At 31.9% G+C, this 17,513-nt stretch overlaps 1 protein-coding gene across 1 annotated transcript in view; it reads right to left on the bottom strand.

The window, feature by feature from the left end:
- Nucleotides 1-1,835: 1,835 nt before the first annotated feature.
- The window catches only part of LOC124370548, a 104,277-nt gene continuing 88,599 nt past the window's right edge, over nt 1,836-17,513 (bottom strand). Inside the window, exons 3-6 of the mRNA XM_046828835.1 lie at nt 7,430-7,568; nt 2,859-2,903; nt 2,292-2,358; nt 1,836-2,050 (exon numbers count right to left, since the gene is read on the bottom strand). Coding sequence (XP_046684791.1) covers nt 1,959-2,050; nt 2,292-2,358; nt 2,859-2,903; nt 7,430-7,568 — 343 coding nt within the window. The 3' untranslated portion in view covers nt 1,836-1,958. The remainder of the gene's footprint in view (nt 2,051-2,291; nt 2,359-2,858; nt 2,904-7,429; nt 7,569-17,513) is intronic.

The raw sequence follows: 17,513 nt of genomic DNA, 5'->3' as shown, positions 1-17,513 counted from the left end.
ATGATACGAAGTTAGCGTGTAGGCAACTTTTGCGTTAGGTAGCGATTGATTCATCGATAACACCACCAGGAATATTGCAATTTTAATTAACTTTTTTGAACAGTAAAATTTATGGAGAGAACGATCACGTGATGCAAGTGTACTGTATACCTTTTATTCCTTAACAGAACATAGTCTTACTATATCGTATTGAATAATTACAATTATTAATGTTGATACCAGGTAGTTTTAGTAAATGAATAATTAATTCTAGTTGCAGACAGGTATGTGGTGTCCTAGTTACTACCAAATCTTTAACAAATTTTAATAAATAATTGAAACATCTATGAATAATTATTTTAATGTATTCAAGTGATTACACCACACACCAAGCCAAGGCCAAGGCCTGTCCATGGTCTTGATCTCCGACAGTTGGTCGTTTGTCCTTCTAATCATTATTTCTCTTCACTTACTTCATTTAGATACATTGTCACTTAAGTTTTATTTTTATTCCTATTAAACATAATTTTTACTTAATTTTATTTAATCTTTTTTACTTAATAGATATAACAAAAATTTTTAGGTTTGAAATATCAATTGAGTACTTTGTGGTGACTCGTTCTCACGCACAAGCTTTAGTAGCCCATGTGAGAATATTTCTCAAATAATTAAATTAGAAAAATATAAATTTATTTTACACAATATACGTTAAAACCCAAATATTTATGGTAATTGTATATTTTTACACGATGAATATATTAATATAATTATATCATTTGTATTTTTTTTCGGAGAATAAACGATTTTGATTTGATTTGATTTTTTTTATAGAGAGACAAAATGTAAAGTGTATCACCCCGTTTTTTAAAATTTTTAGTAAAATAATATGATTAAACATAGCAAAATAAAGAAATTAAGTATTAATACATGTAAATACAAATAAAGTATAGGATATTGTTAGTGATAATAAATTATATTAGTAATTAAGTAATTGGGTACCTATAGGTTGTCAGATATTTAAACAAATCTTGGTTACAATTAATACAAACAATAATAAATTGCAACAGCAAAATATGTAAAGATTACTGCACAAGGAAATATTCAATTTATTTTCCTTATCCTGCGTTCTTGGTTATCAGAAATTTTCTACGAGTGTTCTAGCTGAAAAACTATATTCTGGAAAAAACAAAACGTTGTGAGCGTGCAAATGTAATAAAACATTTTGTTAAGAGTTAATGTGCCAAATTAGAGCCAGTTTTGTTTGTGCCGGAACATGCTTTAGACTTTCCCACGTGTGGCAAGTTACATTCATGATTACTTTTATACATTTTACGGTTTTTTAACTTTTAAATATTTACATATTTAGCTGTTTAGTAATCTATATTAAACATGGAGCAGTAATATTATTATTATTTTAAAACATTCTAAATCATTTTAAGACGATTAGTAATCTTTTTCTGGATAAAAAACTTCCACTAATTTTAAAAATATAAAAAACGATTCATCCAAATTGGTCAGCTGTTTTCAAAATTAACATTTAGCAACTTATTTAGCAGTGACATTTATTTATAAGACTAAATAAAGTTTTAGTTTACATGAAAATCATAAATAAAAAATTAGTTTCTATAACATGTTTAATATGATTTTTTATAGTTTAAAACCGATTGATATCAACTAATTCTATCATTTACGTATGCAATTAAAAGTATTTTGCAAGATTAATTCTTTTATAATTAATTATTAAAACGTACATTAGTTTGACAATCTACGTGACATTTGGATTTGACTAATACTATAATTTTCATTGTGTCTCATTTATATTTTAAGATAAACTAAAAAAAAATTAGAAATTCAAGTACATTTTAGTATACGTTTAATCTTAAAGTATGCTTGGAAATGGTTACATTCACCTTTGCAATGCAGTCTAACCTTCCGAATTCCCTTGGTTTCTAGAAGTAAGTGGAGACGAAAGGGAACACTCACACGAGCACACACGTGCACACGTCACAATTGTTACGACACATAAACGAACACCATCGATACGAGTCCCCAGTGTGCAAAAGCAGAAACGCTAGGGAAACATTACAAGAAAACACAAAAGGATACACTTTCCCTCTAACATTATGAATTAAATCGTAACCTATTAAACCCAATTAATAATTTCTAAAAAGAGTAATTAAAGTTATTACATTAAGTCTGTTAAAGTTTCTCAAGTACAAATATACTCTAAAAATTACTATTATCGTGCCATTCTGAAACAACCATTGTAGTCAAATTAATTATATTTTTGAATTATTAAAACAATACATTACCTAGTGTATGTGTAGTGTGTGTATTTGTGTAAGTGGGGCGACCTCCTGCCACATAGACCGCATCACACTGGAACAATCAGAAAAAATGTACTATATTTAATAAAACATTGCAGTTGATATATTATGAACGTTTAAGAATATGGCGTTACATTAATTCAAACAACAATGCGTAAACTTAAGTGTTATATGATGAGATAAATATAGTATACCTGAAAATGTTGTGTAGTGAAGAATTATTTGTCGTAGTTAAATGTAGTTCTACACGCACTCAATCATTCACACTTTTTTCCATTCAACCAACTTTCATACTTTGCGTGCTTTGCAACACACGTGAAGAAGTGTTATATGATAAGAAGTGTCACAGAGAGGACGTCGGATCAACGTAGGACCGAGGCCACCTGAAAATAATCAGAACAAGACTCTCGAATCACAAATATGATACCAAGAAGTTGCCTATTTCAATCCTTCAAACGTATTGCATAATGCTGTAACAATCTAGACATGTGACCAAAACAGTTGTTTCAGAATAGCGTGAAAACTCATATCTGACATGATTCAAAGACTTACGGTACTGAAGTTCCTCCCATTGAGAACGTAAAGTAAACCTGTATACTGAAACAAAAAGTCAAAATATCATTACAATTAGAGTCCTTGTAAATTATGCACAATAAATAGGGTTATTACTATTAAAAGTAACTACGTACATTCTATACAACGAAGTAGAACTGGATCTTAAATGCATGATTTGAACAATATTTATACATAATAATTATAGCTCAAAGAAATGTCAAGACTATTGATTTTTAGGCATTATAACTTTTACTCTAAATATACAGTCAGAGAGTAGATTGGGTCCTGAAGAGGCCTATTCTCATAAATGCTTGTAAACATGATGTTTGCATCAGATAGAATGGTGGAAAATCAACATAAGTTACAATTAAACAAATAAGTTTCCTATAAGACATTCCTTTTATTTCTAGTTAATTGACTTCAGTACCCTGATAATCTAAGTGAAGCAGAGGTTTTAGATACACAAGTTTCGTCAATAGTAATACAAAACACTAAACGAAATATTTTTAATGTAGCACACAATGCAATTTATCTTAACAAAAAATAATCACGCTTACAGATAAGATGGTAATGCATTGGTGTAATTTTCTCCTTCCATAACATTTGATGGTCTAAGACTATTGTATTAAGTGGAATTAAATCAAAATAATACCCTTAAAAGAATTTATTTCATTGTATTGGGCAGAAAAATACTTCTATATCAGTAAATCTGACATTCATTACTATTCTTAAATTTATTGTAAAGTTCTTCAACTGCTACAGCATAATCCTCGTTTTATAAAACGATTCCCATTTGATCCTACTTGTTATTCGTTATACAATAGCACCATGGTCAAAGTTTAAAAAAAAAACCCACTTTTATGCAGTATGGTTCTCATATGTAAAATATTTCAGGCTTTATACATTAAATAATTATATCAACCGCTAGGTCAGTCCTTTTTTGAAGCAAGGGTACTTCTATAATTGAACGCACACTAAGACTAAGACCAAAAACAAAATCGTAATGCCTGAGCTACCGAAGGTACTAGGATTTCTCTTTTTACTTTTGCTCAGCCGTTCGTAATTTCTGGTGGGTTGTGAAAGTGATATTCAGTGCACAGTCTGTTCCATTAATTTTGTTGGTACGTGCATCAATGACTCTTGATTCACAAATGTATGTTTCAGTATTTTTTTAATATAAAGTACAGCTTAATTTAGGCACCATGACCTTTATAAGTTAACCATTACACATTAATTAAATTTTAATTGTATTGCATGCTTAATCTTAAGGGAATTTTGATACCTGAAGAAAGTTTTTATATGCGCTACTGTCATCATTTAGTTCGCGTAAGTGATACCGCTTGTTCTTCAAACAGGGCTAACTTAACTAGCCAGTTATAATCAAACAAATCTCAACTCATTTACAACTCTAAAATAATTATTTTTTTTAAGTAAATTTATTTTATATTCTTTTTTTCCAAAGTATGTGTATAATATTCTGTCAAGAAAGGATTTCCTGACAATCTGGGGGTCCATTCTGCACCAATCATAGAAAACAAAATCCTTAACCCTTTTGTCTCATTCTTCGCGATTCATCTTAAGATGAGTATGGCACAAAACACTTCCATGGTTTGGTAAGTCCTGTAGTGGACCTATTCAATGTTGGTGTCAGCCTTAGTAGTTATTTGGCTCAATAAAATAAAAAACGCTTCGCAACAGTACATTTCCTGATTAGCTGGATCAATTACATTCCCATCTGCTTCCACCTCCTCTTACCTCTTGGAACAATCTATCTCAACGTATTCGTAGTGAGGCATTCTCCATTCTCCACTTCCGGTATTTATTTATTAAAAACGCCTTTATTGAAGAGGCGGAGTTGAGCTCTGTCCTCTCTCTACCACTCAACCTCAATAGAAACTCAATACATGTATTTCGTTGTGTCATTATAATTTTTCGTTGTTGACATTAACTGGAAGATTTTTCATAGAAATTCGTCAATAATGTTTAGGTGAGACAGGTTGTGTTGAAATTATTTACATGTCTAATCTTACATTTGCATACTTCTATCTACAAGTGACCCTAGTTTATTGTATATTAGTAGTTTAATGTTTCTGGTATTAGAGAAATTACTGTCATTTTATGAATTCTTCGATGTAAGCTATCCTGTGTTTATCTAAATTAAATAATTTGTCAACTATTGACGTACTTTTAATAAGGTTTAGTAGCTATATATGTTGACAAAGGTAGTTAGTTATCTGTAGCGGAATAAACTATACTAAGTTAGGAAAAGCCTTACCTCAGTCTGATAGCAACTATATTACCTCTGTGTATTATTTATTTCGTGCAAATGAATAATAATATTGAAGTAAAAGAAATAATATGAAAGTAATTTAATTTTTAAGTAATGAGTTAAGTCATTAACAAAATGGAGAACACTCACTTTAATTACATTAATATTATAATATACTAGCTGTTTCCCGCGGCTTTGCACGCTTTTCGTACGCTTCGCCCGTGTATGTGAACTTCTGGTATAATTGAATTATATTTACAACGCCGATGTAGAGTTTGCCTTGTTGCCACGATCAAGAAAATCTGTTTATGTTTATAGCCATTGAGCACGTACTTTATTATAAAGTGGTCTAACACTCAAACTTTAAGTTCAATCTGAAATGTATCTCAAAGACAAATACACATAAAAACTTAGAGCCTTCAAATTGTGTTTGGCTATGTAATATACGTAACTGTCTCGTAATTGCAGTTTATAGTGTGCAGGCGCTTTGAAACCTTTTATCTTTTGTAGTACCGCTTGGTGGTGAGTTACATTAGTGGGCATAGCTTATAAACCTTCTCCGTGGAAAATTACGTATACATACAAATTTTCATAATGGTCTGTCCAATATTTTGCGACTCCATAAAGGACATACACTAAAATTCATTTATATATAGAAACAAGAAAAAATAATTATAAACGAATTGTTAAATGTTGAACATCTTTTTCAACATCTATAACTTATCTATTCACTCGGAAAACATAATTGGTCAGTATATACACTACTGTCACTGCTGCTCAATCTGCTACAAAATAAAACTGAGTTCAATCTCAAAACGATAGTATTTACTTATCTGTTGATCAACATCAGGAAACACATCCAGTGATCAGTACCAATGGCACAATGCTATGTATTGTTTGGAGAAGGCATTTAATTGGGTAAGGAAACATGTTTATTGGATCTTCATATTTATATCACATACTAATGGCAGAACGGAATCATCACTGAGATAATGAAATTTAAAACACACAACAAGGAGATAATCATAGTACTTATAGCAAAGAAAATTACAGGAGTTGTTTTATTCTTTATTTTATTATTTATTCTTTTATTATTCTTTATTATTTTTTATTATGATTATTATAATTTTATTTACTTCTGTAACGTCGACCTTGTACGGTAACGACTCTCCTCCTGATTGTATTTTATAAGGTCCTCAAAAAAATAAAACCATTGGCCCAAGACAACTGGCATAATAAAGCAGAAAAGGCGATCGAGCTATTCTTTATAAATATTACTAAATAGGGAAACTTATAAATTAAGTACAGTTACGGATAATAAAAGAAAAACATTTAAACTACGGATAGATATATAACTCAACGGATATATAGGAAGAGTTACGGGAGTATGTTAAAACATAGGTATATAGCAATAGGAAGGAATATTATAGGTGATGCATATAAGATATTAAAGTATTAGAACTATGAGACAGCCGGAAACAAAAATACAAAAATTAGAAACATTATAGGGTGGGATATATAATCCATCGGCCTCGATTTGTTAAATATCCAAATTTATACCAGGATGGAAAATGTATCGGGGTTAGAAAGGTTAGAGTTACGGGAGTATGTTATTACATAGGTATATAGCAATAGGAAGGAATATTATAGGTTACGCATATATGATATTAAAGTATTAGAACTATGAGACAGCCGGATACAAAAATTTAAAACTCCACAGGTTGTGTAAGTTACAGCATAACGTGAAAAAATTCATTTAAATGCTAGTTATTCTTCAACATGAGTTGATTTTAGATGGAAATTCAAGGAGAGTAATAACCCTAGTATACCTCAAAAGAAAGTAGTAAACGGTAGGAAGGTAAGGGACTGACAGTAATAAAAGTTCCCGAGTAAGCAACTACAACTAGGAGTACCATAGTTATTGCTATTATTTATAAGTGCTAATTCCAATACTAATTAATTCTTACAGTACCACAGTCTCATGATGATGTTTGTAAAGGATATCTCAATAATGTATGTAGTGTGAATAGTAGGTAACTTAAGATGTTAGTATGTGTAATAAACATTAAAATGGGTGTATCTTTTAGAAATGTTGTACTAGTAGCTTTGCTAATAATTAAAATCAAACTTTTAATATAAAAGAAACACAGTGTTTCTTTCTTTATTAATGTAATGTTATATAGTTTTAAAACAAACAATACCTAAAGCAATACACTTATGGAATTTATAGCGTTTATAATACTTATATATAAATAGGAAGAGTAAAGACTGAGGCAATAAACAAAATATTTATATTTACCTTATAGAAGGGGTACCAGGCTGATCCTCTTGGTCCCTTATCGATGAGATGGTGAAACTCCGAATCATAGTCTATGACAGAGTTTACGTCCACTAACCGTTGTAATCTCTCTGTAAAGGTCAGCAAACCAATTTCTATACTCGTATGTGGATGTGCACCATGTCAAATGTTTTGAAGTTTTAGAATTTAAAAATTGGTTGTCATGGAAACTACAACATACATTGTTACAAAAACAAAAGTGCCACATAATCAAAATGTATTTATTATTTTCTTTGTTTACATTTGTTGTAAATGACACCTCGTCAATGACGTATGTTAAATAACATCCAATGTATCATAATAAGAGTAGTAAGCCAATCCTCACAGCTGATGTTTAATCAAAAATGCCAAAGAGTAAAAAAAACCATTTTCGTATACAATAACAAAGGTTCAAACCAAAGCAAATTTTGATTTTTAAACAAGTTGGTGAATAACTTTTCTCCTTTTAAAATTAAACCTATTTATGTATATCAACATTATTCGAACAGAAAGTTTACGTGATTTCGATTTTTCGACGTCTAAAAGATTTGCAGCAGCGTGCGTTACATCGTGTATTGAAAGAAAATGACGAGCAACGAGAATACCGATTAGAAGAACCGAGACGTCAAGACGGAAGACGTCTTAGGGTTTTAGAACTTAATAGTTAATTACTGACATACGAGTATACATGTGCTGTCACTGCAGTTGTACAATATTACGCCTTAGAACCATATGAAATGTGTTTATCCATCGCGGTGCATTGCATTTCCCCGAGGAATCGGTTTCTAGTCGCATAAATAGAAATTCTTTTGGTGAATGTTGTTTGCATGGACAAATTTTAATGGAGCAACCAAAATTTCCAAACTAATTAATACGTCTTTTTTACATTTGTTACAACACCTGTTGTTCACACTCTGAAGGTAGTGTGAATGTCATTTGTAAGTTGTAGAACACGAGAAAGAAAATAAAAAAAATGTAAACTAAAAGTGTCTGATTTTTTTATAAAACTTTATATAAACGTTTAAATAATAAATTTAAAAAAAAAATTAAAATTTAAATGAAAGAAGGTTTAATTGATTATAGGTCTTTTTTATATTTATACTAGCCCAAGATTTATATGGATAAATTTGAATAAATATTTGTGATACACGTAACTTCTCGTGAGTATACAGGGCGCTTAAAGAATGTGAAGGAACATTTTTAGTTCCTTGAAAATAAAAAAATAATTCCTTATGCAAATTGTTTAAAAACAGACACCTTTACAAAATTTCAAGTTTCATAAAAATGTTTTGATTTGATCATAGATAAGGGACTAAATGTGTAGTAACCACTATTGTGCAATCAACTTCAGTCTATAAATACACAAATGCAGATCTAGTTGTAGGGAGATATGACATTAGGATCAACATTTATCTTTTGCAACCGTCTATCCTACAACAAAAAGAAAGATTCAATTCAACGGTGGTTTATAACATAGTTAAACTTAACTGCGGCTTTTCGGTTATCAACTGCGTACAGCAAAATCCACTATGTCACTTAAATCTTTGCAAGCCCACGAATATCAATATCATGGCCTAAAATACCAGAAATATCCGGATATTGAGGTGGAAGGGTGGATGAATAAGTTTAGTGAACTGTTATGATGACTGTTTGAGTGGATTGAGATCCCTTAGAGTTAAAGGCTGGTGCTAGCGTGGAGTCATTTCCTCTGCTGTTTTAATTGGAAAGGTTGGACTAGAGCTCCTCTTTTTTCTAAGGTGACATGACAAAGATAATGCCCGCTATCCCTCCTCTTGGGGTTACGACAGGAGGTGGCTCATACCCTCTACTTTACCCATTCTGAACACTCTGTCACTATGGAAGCAAGAACAAAGTTCTTTTAAGTGCTAATTGCAGTGAGAGCTTAAGCAGTTTTTTTTTCTAAGTGATCAACTCTATCTCGCCTTAATGACATACTCGAAGGACGATTACTCCCCATGGACAACTCCTCTCTCCCTACAATCTCATGTCATTACCCTGTCACATGACACTTCATGGTGGACAGAAATGCAAATTATAGCCATAAAATAAATCATGAGCTTCAGTGAAAAATAAAGAGTCCATATTTATATTTCGTAGGCATCAAATGGAGTTTATTGTAATAGTGCAGAAAACAAGAGTACTACAGATGCAGAGTAAAATGCAAACGAATTTTCATTCCAATAGCATTGGCTGACTCATTACCTCACATTTACGTATTCGCATTCCACACGATGTGGATTGGAAAATTAAATTTGCCCAAAAATATTTTTATCTCTTTAAATTGAGATACAAAACGTGGGGAACCCCCATTGTCCTCAAAATATCTTTACGCTGCTTCTAGACAGTCATGATATTTTGCAAGGTCATTATTTGTAGGAGGGACCACCTTTTATATAAAATCCCCGTAGAAGGATTACGTCACCTGTATAATCTATACCAGCTTGCGAGAAGGGAAGGCTATATCTGTGCCAACTTCTTCCAGTCAACGTGGACAGGGAAGAGGAAGGGACAATCCTCCCTAATTTTTAGTATTCAAAAAAGATTTTTAAATTAATAGAGTCTCACATATCCCTCCAGGTATCCTCTACGGGATACAGGTCAACGAGTTCTTTTTACCCCAATATTACGGTAATTTCGGTTATGGAGTTCCTGCTCTTAGACTATCAATTTGGTTACCAGATTTAAGTGACATATATAGGTTTTACTGTACATAGTATGGACTCTAAAGACAAGTGTAAACCAGGTAATCAAGAAGTAGCCTAAATACTGCTTTGCGAGGTATGACAGAAAATCCTGTTACAGATTTAGCAGAACATCAACTTTGTAAAAATATGTTGCAATCGACTGTTTTTCATATTCTGAATATATGGTCATTAACGGGATTATGATTACTCATAGGATAATTTATTATTATCGCATGAATTGGTAGCTGGGCGTACAATACACCTGATGTATAAAAGTTTGTTTTAACATACGGTAATACTTAAGACTGTCACGTGTCACCAATACATTGTTCTCTCTCTCTCCAGTCGTCTTTAAGAACCGATGCAATGGACAAATAGAAAAATCCACGAGTAATGCGATTGATAGAGGTAAACTTCACGTTTTACGACAGAAGCTGTTGAATCAGGACGTGACGAGAATGCCTGGTGCATACATACAGTGCGTTCACAGTAACACCTCCACAGTTCATAATGCTCTCCACAAAATATGGTCAAGTCATATATGGTTATCTTTGTAGCGAGTTCAAAGACTATATTGAAAGTACATGCTTTGTTATTGTAAAGTCATAAAACATGTTTCACCATAATCTAAAAGACTTTGTATATTTATATGTAAGTTAAAAAGATTCTTTTCAGTTAAAAAGATTCTTTCTCCTTTGTAGACTTAATCCTTATATACCAGTGCCAAAAATGTTTCCTACAGTATTTTTAACGTCACTGGTAATTAGGGTTTGTCTAAGGTTTTCCTTTGCATTAAAACGATAAGTGTTCCTTTTACCTTTTATTTACTGTACCGTAAATTAGTTAATTAAATTTCATACAATGTAAATTTCGCAACCTAATCAGCCAGTATAATATAATATTATTTTACATCCAATGTTCCGGAACTAAATTATTGGGCGGAGTAACTACCTAATTGGCACGCGTATGAATTTTTTTTCTTCTAACCCTTTGTAGCAGCCCAACTACGTAACCGATCAGACCTCGCGCGCTTTGTCCGTAAGTAAAATTTATATTTTCGTATTATTAAATTAGCCCTTTGATGCCAAACGTATAAAATGAATGTAACGTAAAGTAAAGATGTGAATAGTAAAGTAACTTACCCTTGAAGATCTTTTATTTGTTTGATGGAGATAGATAAAAGGTTGTGGCGTCGTCCTTATGGCGACGAGCACGTTGTTATAAATAGTAATTTGTATCATTAAATGGCTAATACCGTCTCGAATTTGTTTTAGGCGAGTTTACGTAGCTGATATACCTCACGTGTTGTTTGAATAGATGGCTACCACTTCCCAACTTCTACTCCTCTTCTAGAATTAACCGTTTTTAGACTACAGCTTCAATGTCTCGTGCCAAGACGCCGATACCCGGGTTGTGAGTCTACCTATTGTGAAGGGAAGTGAAATATTATTGTTTTGTAAAGTAAAACGTCGTACGCATAATTCAATAGAACATTGGATATTTTAGGCCCACCTAGAACATATACTTTTAGTTATTATATTCTAATTTGCAGCAACGTGGCAGTACATAACTTTTCCTTTACCATCTAAAAGTGGTGCTTTTAAGTTTTCGTAATTAAACTGAACTTATAAGTAAACTTTGTATTTCTAGTATTTATTACTACGACCTCAGAAGTCACCACCCCCATGTGTTATCGTCATACGGTACACATTTTTATTGCGCGAATCTGCTATTGATGTGCCTACTCTGCCATCAACTGGGTGAAACTGAGGGAAAACGCCACAATGCCTGCCATTAAAATAGAATATTTGTCTAAAGATGAGTTGGTATTTAAACTGATATCTAGAGGTATTAAATTAAATAGTGACAGTACAGTAAATGAACTCAGAAAGTCCTTAAGACAGTGTTTGAGAAACAATATTTTACCTACTGCTAGTAGCCTATTAAAAATAGACCACAATCAGGAAGTAAAACTTCTCAGTAAAAAGGGATATTATTAGAACATGGGTGCAGTGAATAGAACAGTGCTAGTTCACCTTTAGAAATCACCAAATTCCAAGAAAAGTGTAAACATTTAATAAACCGATTATTTTTAGACAACCAGCTAGAACTAAGTTCTGTACATAGTGAAACTTTATCAGCTTTAAAGTGTAGGCTAGTAAATGTTGAACAACAGTTAGCTAAAAACTTGCTACCTACAGTGAACCTAGAACAGCTTAAAGTATTAGAAGCCAATTTAAATGAATCATTAGAACAAGATGAGGCTATGGAACAGGCAATGAAAAAACAAATAGGCCCTATTTCTGTACAACCACCAACTATATCACAGCCTACTGCCAGTACCCCCACTTTGCCTGTAATGCATAATGATAATGCAAACTATGATTGTATTAGTCAACCTATGTCTAGATTAAATATGTTTAATAAGTTAAACAACCCTGTAGAATGTTATTTACAAAATTTTACAGTAACAAATGGCTTAGTAGTACCTGAGCTAATAAACTTTTTGAAAACTTTGTTAAAACTAAAGTGTGAAACTAGCCTATCAGAAAATGAAATTTTAGCATTGTTACCATGTTATGCAAAAGGTCTACTTTTAGCCAAAATAATACAGTGTAAGTCTGTCATGCCAAATGTCAACTATCTACACAGGGAATTAATTAGTGCTTTTATCCCTGTAGGCCTAATTGAAAGACTGAGACTAGATTTAGTTTATAGGCCACAAAGGTTTGATGAGCCACTGTATGAATACATCTATGACATCAAAGAGCTCAGTCAAGTTTTATTGTGTAACATAAGTGAACAGGACTTGGTAACTTGTATAAAAAGAGGTATTAAGCCTACAGATAAAAATAAGTTAATTTTTGAAAACAATCCCATTTGTTTTACAGATTTGGAAAATGTGTGTATAGCTAGTAACAATATAACCTTTAATGATAACTTAAGGGACAATTTAAGTAAGACATATGTTAACAACATGTATCCACCACATGTTGAACTTAGAAAAAGTAGGCCTACTGTCAAAAACCCAAAGTTATGTTTCAATTGTAATAGGCCTGGTCACTTAGCAAAAAATTGTTTTAGGAATCCAAAAAACTAGTTGACAGGGGAGTGGTATTACACACAATACCTAAAAATATCCCTCCCCGGTTTCATAAGTTTAAGAATAATAATTTTATAAATAGTAATACAGTAAGAAAAGAAAAACACTATTTTATGAGAGTCTATGGTAAGGTAATTAAAAATTGGAGTAAATTAAACTATAGAAAACCTAATTTAAGACTAAATGTTAGACAGTGTAACAATATGCCTTTGAAGCTATAGTGGGTAAAAATGTAAAAACAAACTGCTTATTAGATACTGGTGGTACAAGAGATATAATGAGTAAAGAATTTTATGATAGCCTATTGTTGAATAAAAATGTTTCTAAATTAATGAAGTCAGATGATAGAATGTTTGCTGCAAATAACACTGAAATAAAATGTTTTGGTTACTGTTATGCTAAGATAAAAATTTCTAAATTTTGTTGGAAAGTAAAATTTACTGTATTGGATAACTTAAAATGGGACATTGTATTGGGAAGCCCATTTATATCTAATAGCAAATTAATTTTAGATCTTCATGGAGATTCATGTTATTTTAAATTCAATTGTAATGAGAAAATAACTATTGTCAGACAACAGACTTTTGAACATGAAGTACACAGCATTGATGTAAAAATAGGGTGCACTAGAGCTGAGGCTGAGATACAAAACCTTATAGGGGATTTTCCAAATGTTTTTAATCCAAAATTAGGAGAGGCTCTAGATTTGGAAGTGAGATTAGTTCTAAATGACCCCACACCTGTAAATATTAGGCCTTATTTTATGAGCCCTCCTACTGTACATAAGATGAAAACAATAATACAGGATTGGTTGGACCAAGGAATAATTGAACCCAGTACTTCAGCCTACTCCAGTCCAGACTTTTTAACCAAAAAGGACAGACTTGTAGTCAATTATACCGAATTAAATAAAAAGTTACAGAAAATTGATTTTTCCATTGGTGTTTTAAATAATTATTAACAACATGTTAGTGGAGCCAAATATTTTTCAATAATAGATTTAAGTTTAAAAGTTTTTTGCAATGTCCATTATTACCTGATAGTCAAGATCTTACCTCATTTAGCACTATATTTGGTAAATATAAATTTAAACGAGTACCCTTTGGTTTACATGTTGGTAGTGCTGTATTGTCCGCATATCTGGATAAAGTCCTAGACAATATACAATTTAAATATGTGATAAATTTTTGTGATTATATCTTAGTATACAGTAAAGACCTTGATTCGCATTTAGTACATGTCAGAGAGATTGTAAATAGACTAAGCAAACATGGCTTAACGGCAAATCTACAGAAAGCAAAGTTTTGTTTTGAGGAAATCTCCTTTTTGGGGAACTTAATAAAAAATAATACAGTAACTATAGATCCCGAGCGAACAAGGAGTATAAGAGAATTTATGCCGCCTAAGAACGCCAAGCAAATTTCCCAATTTTTAGGTATGACTAATTTCTTTTCAAAATTTATAAATAATTATGCCGAATTATGTAATCCTTTAAATCGTTTAAGAAGGAAAAACGCTAAATTTGTTTGGACAAGTGAATGTCAAGATTCGTTTGTAAAGTTAAAAGAAGCTATAATGAATCCTCCTGTACTCCAGTTAGCCGATTTTTCAAAGCAATTTATAGTAATGACAGATGCTAGTGGAATAGCCGCAGGTGGTTGTTTGTTACAGGAAAACGACCAAAACGAATTAATGCCAATAGCCTATTACTCTAGGAAATTTACTGATGCCGAATTAAAATATACTGTTTATGAAAAAGAAGCTTTGAGTGCACTAATTTGCATAGAAAAATGGCACGAATTTTTAGAAGTAAGAACCTTTAAATTAATAACTGATAACCAAGCTTTATCCTATGTCCTCAATCACAAAAGGAAGGTAGGAAGACTTGCCCGGTGGATCGAGAGGATTTTGAATTTGCCATTTGAGGTGGAATTTAAAAGTTCCACCGATAATGCGCTGGCAGATGCCCTATCACGTATGTTTGAGGGCGAGTCGACGGGAACAGCTGATCCGAGCCCCAGTGACTGCCGGAACGTTCCAGACCAGGATAAAAATAGATTATCGATTTCCTTCTGCCATTCAAACTCCTCCCGAAGGCAAACATATAAACGAACATCTAATGTAAAGCCTAAAATGCAGATAAATAATAAGTGCAATAACAAGGATAATTTGTAGTTGTTAATTAATGATTTGCCATTAGCGTTTAAAGATTTAGAAAAATATCAACTTCAAGATAAAGAAACTCAGCGAATCATTCAATCTGTAAAAAGCAATAGTAACAATTTATGTTATTTTATAAAAAACAATTTACTGATGTACAAAAGGAATGTAAAAAGTAAGAGTAAGATATTTTTGCCTGTACAGTTAATTGATTTAATATATGAATTCTTCCACAGTTCTTTAATAGGAGGTCATTTAGGCATTGCTAGAACGCAAAGAAAAATTAATCAGTATTTTTATAGACCTGATTTAGACGAAATTATAAAGGCAAAAGTCAAAGAATGTAATGTTTGTAAAATGAGTAAAGTGTGCCAAAGAAAATATGAAGGCGAATTAGTATCTGTGCCATTTAAGAACAATATGGACTGTTTATTCATAGATCTTTTGGGTCCCTTAGTGAGAACTAGAAACAGTAATGTATATTTACTTGTAGTTGTAGATGCCGCCAGTAAATTTCTATGGCTAATCCCTTTGAGGGAATGTAAGAGTGCTGAAATATGTAATAAATTAGACCGCATGATTTTTAACAACTTTTCTGTACCTAAAATAATAGTATCAGACAATGCCGCATATTTTACATCACTGCATTTTAAGAAGTTCTTATTTAAGAATTTTATTAAACACCGTAGACTAGCGCCTTACAGGGCTAATGGAAATCAATCAGAAAGGCATATTAGAAACATATCTACATTATTACGTAGTTTCTATCACAACTGTCATAGTAATTGGGATAATGACCTAGGCTATATACAATTAAGCTTAAACACCGCCCATAATGAAAGCACTGGTTTTGCTGCCTTTGATTTAATGTTTAATCATTCCTGTAATAATGCTTTATCTAATTTATGGAAGCTAAATGATCTAATTGGTGAGAATTTGTCCAAGGAAACTGTTGTAAACAATTTAAAGAGAGCTGTGGTCAATGTAAAAAGGAGTATAGCACATAACAGTAATAGACAAAAGTACTCAGAGCAAAATGTAAAACATCCCTTTAAGTTGCATTCCTTAGTATGGATAAGAACCCACTATTTAAGCAATAAGGTAGAAAAGTTTTGTGCAAAATTAGCACCAAAATATGTAGGAATTTATGGAATTTTATATTTTTTAAGCCCTGTAACTTGTATTGTACAACACACTGAAAATGTTTTGAATGTAAAAAAAGTTCATATTGTAGATCTAAAACCAAATTAAGACCTGTTCTGTATAAAAAAAAATTTGTAGCATCCCTAGCTTAAGGAACCACTTGCTGCCAAATTTAAAAGATAAGATAAAATCCAGGAAGTTATTTGTTTGGTGAATTCTTAACGAATGGTTCAATGGAAATAAAATATAGAAAAAGAGTTTGTAGATAGACTTTATATAAAGAAATGAGACAGAGTTGATCCTGTTTGTAATATAGGAAACAAATATGAAAAGTTGTGTCTGTCTTTTGTATGTATGTCAAAATATTGAAGTTTGGATTTTGTAGATATATTTGAAGTGTTAAAATTCATGTAGATGTAAGATGTATAGGATGTTGTATGTAAATATGTATATTAAGAGTGATGAGTATTAATAAGGAATGTGAGACTTAGCTTCTCGTGAGGGGACGTTTCATTCCAAAGTATTCGATCCATATTGGTAACTTGTCCGCAAGTCTCAGGGTATTTAATGGCAAAAACTATACACTAAACACTGGTATGAATGCAAAAAAGAAGTAGGAATGTGGCGCCTATATAACACTACACTACACTTGTCTACGATTTAATCGCCTTAATGCCCTTATTCTTGCAATGACCCGCAAATTCTAAAACGCTGCAACGTGCACTGCATGAAAATAGTTTGCCTATATTGATTTTCTATTTTTGGTCCCTAAGCGAGCAGTCATAGAACTGCATTGGCATGCGATCTAGCGGATTTGATAGGAAACTTTTGAAACCCCGCGCTATCGTATTGTTATGGTTGAATTTGAATTTATGTAATGAATAAAAGGTTGAATTAAGTTTGTTATTTAGAATGTGTTTAAAGTAAAGCGACTAATTAGGTTGCGAAATCAAAA

Source organism: Homalodisca vitripennis, unplaced genomic scaffold (assembly GCF_021130785.1).
Source record: "Homalodisca vitripennis isolate AUS2020 unplaced genomic scaffold, UT_GWSS_2.1 ScUCBcl_265;HRSCAF=1838, whole genome shotgun sequence".
Lineage (NCBI taxonomy): Eukaryota > Metazoa > Arthropoda > Insecta > Hemiptera > Cicadellidae > Homalodisca > Homalodisca vitripennis.
Note: the sequence above shows the minus strand (reverse complement) of the source record. Positions and strands in the feature narration are given on the sequence as shown.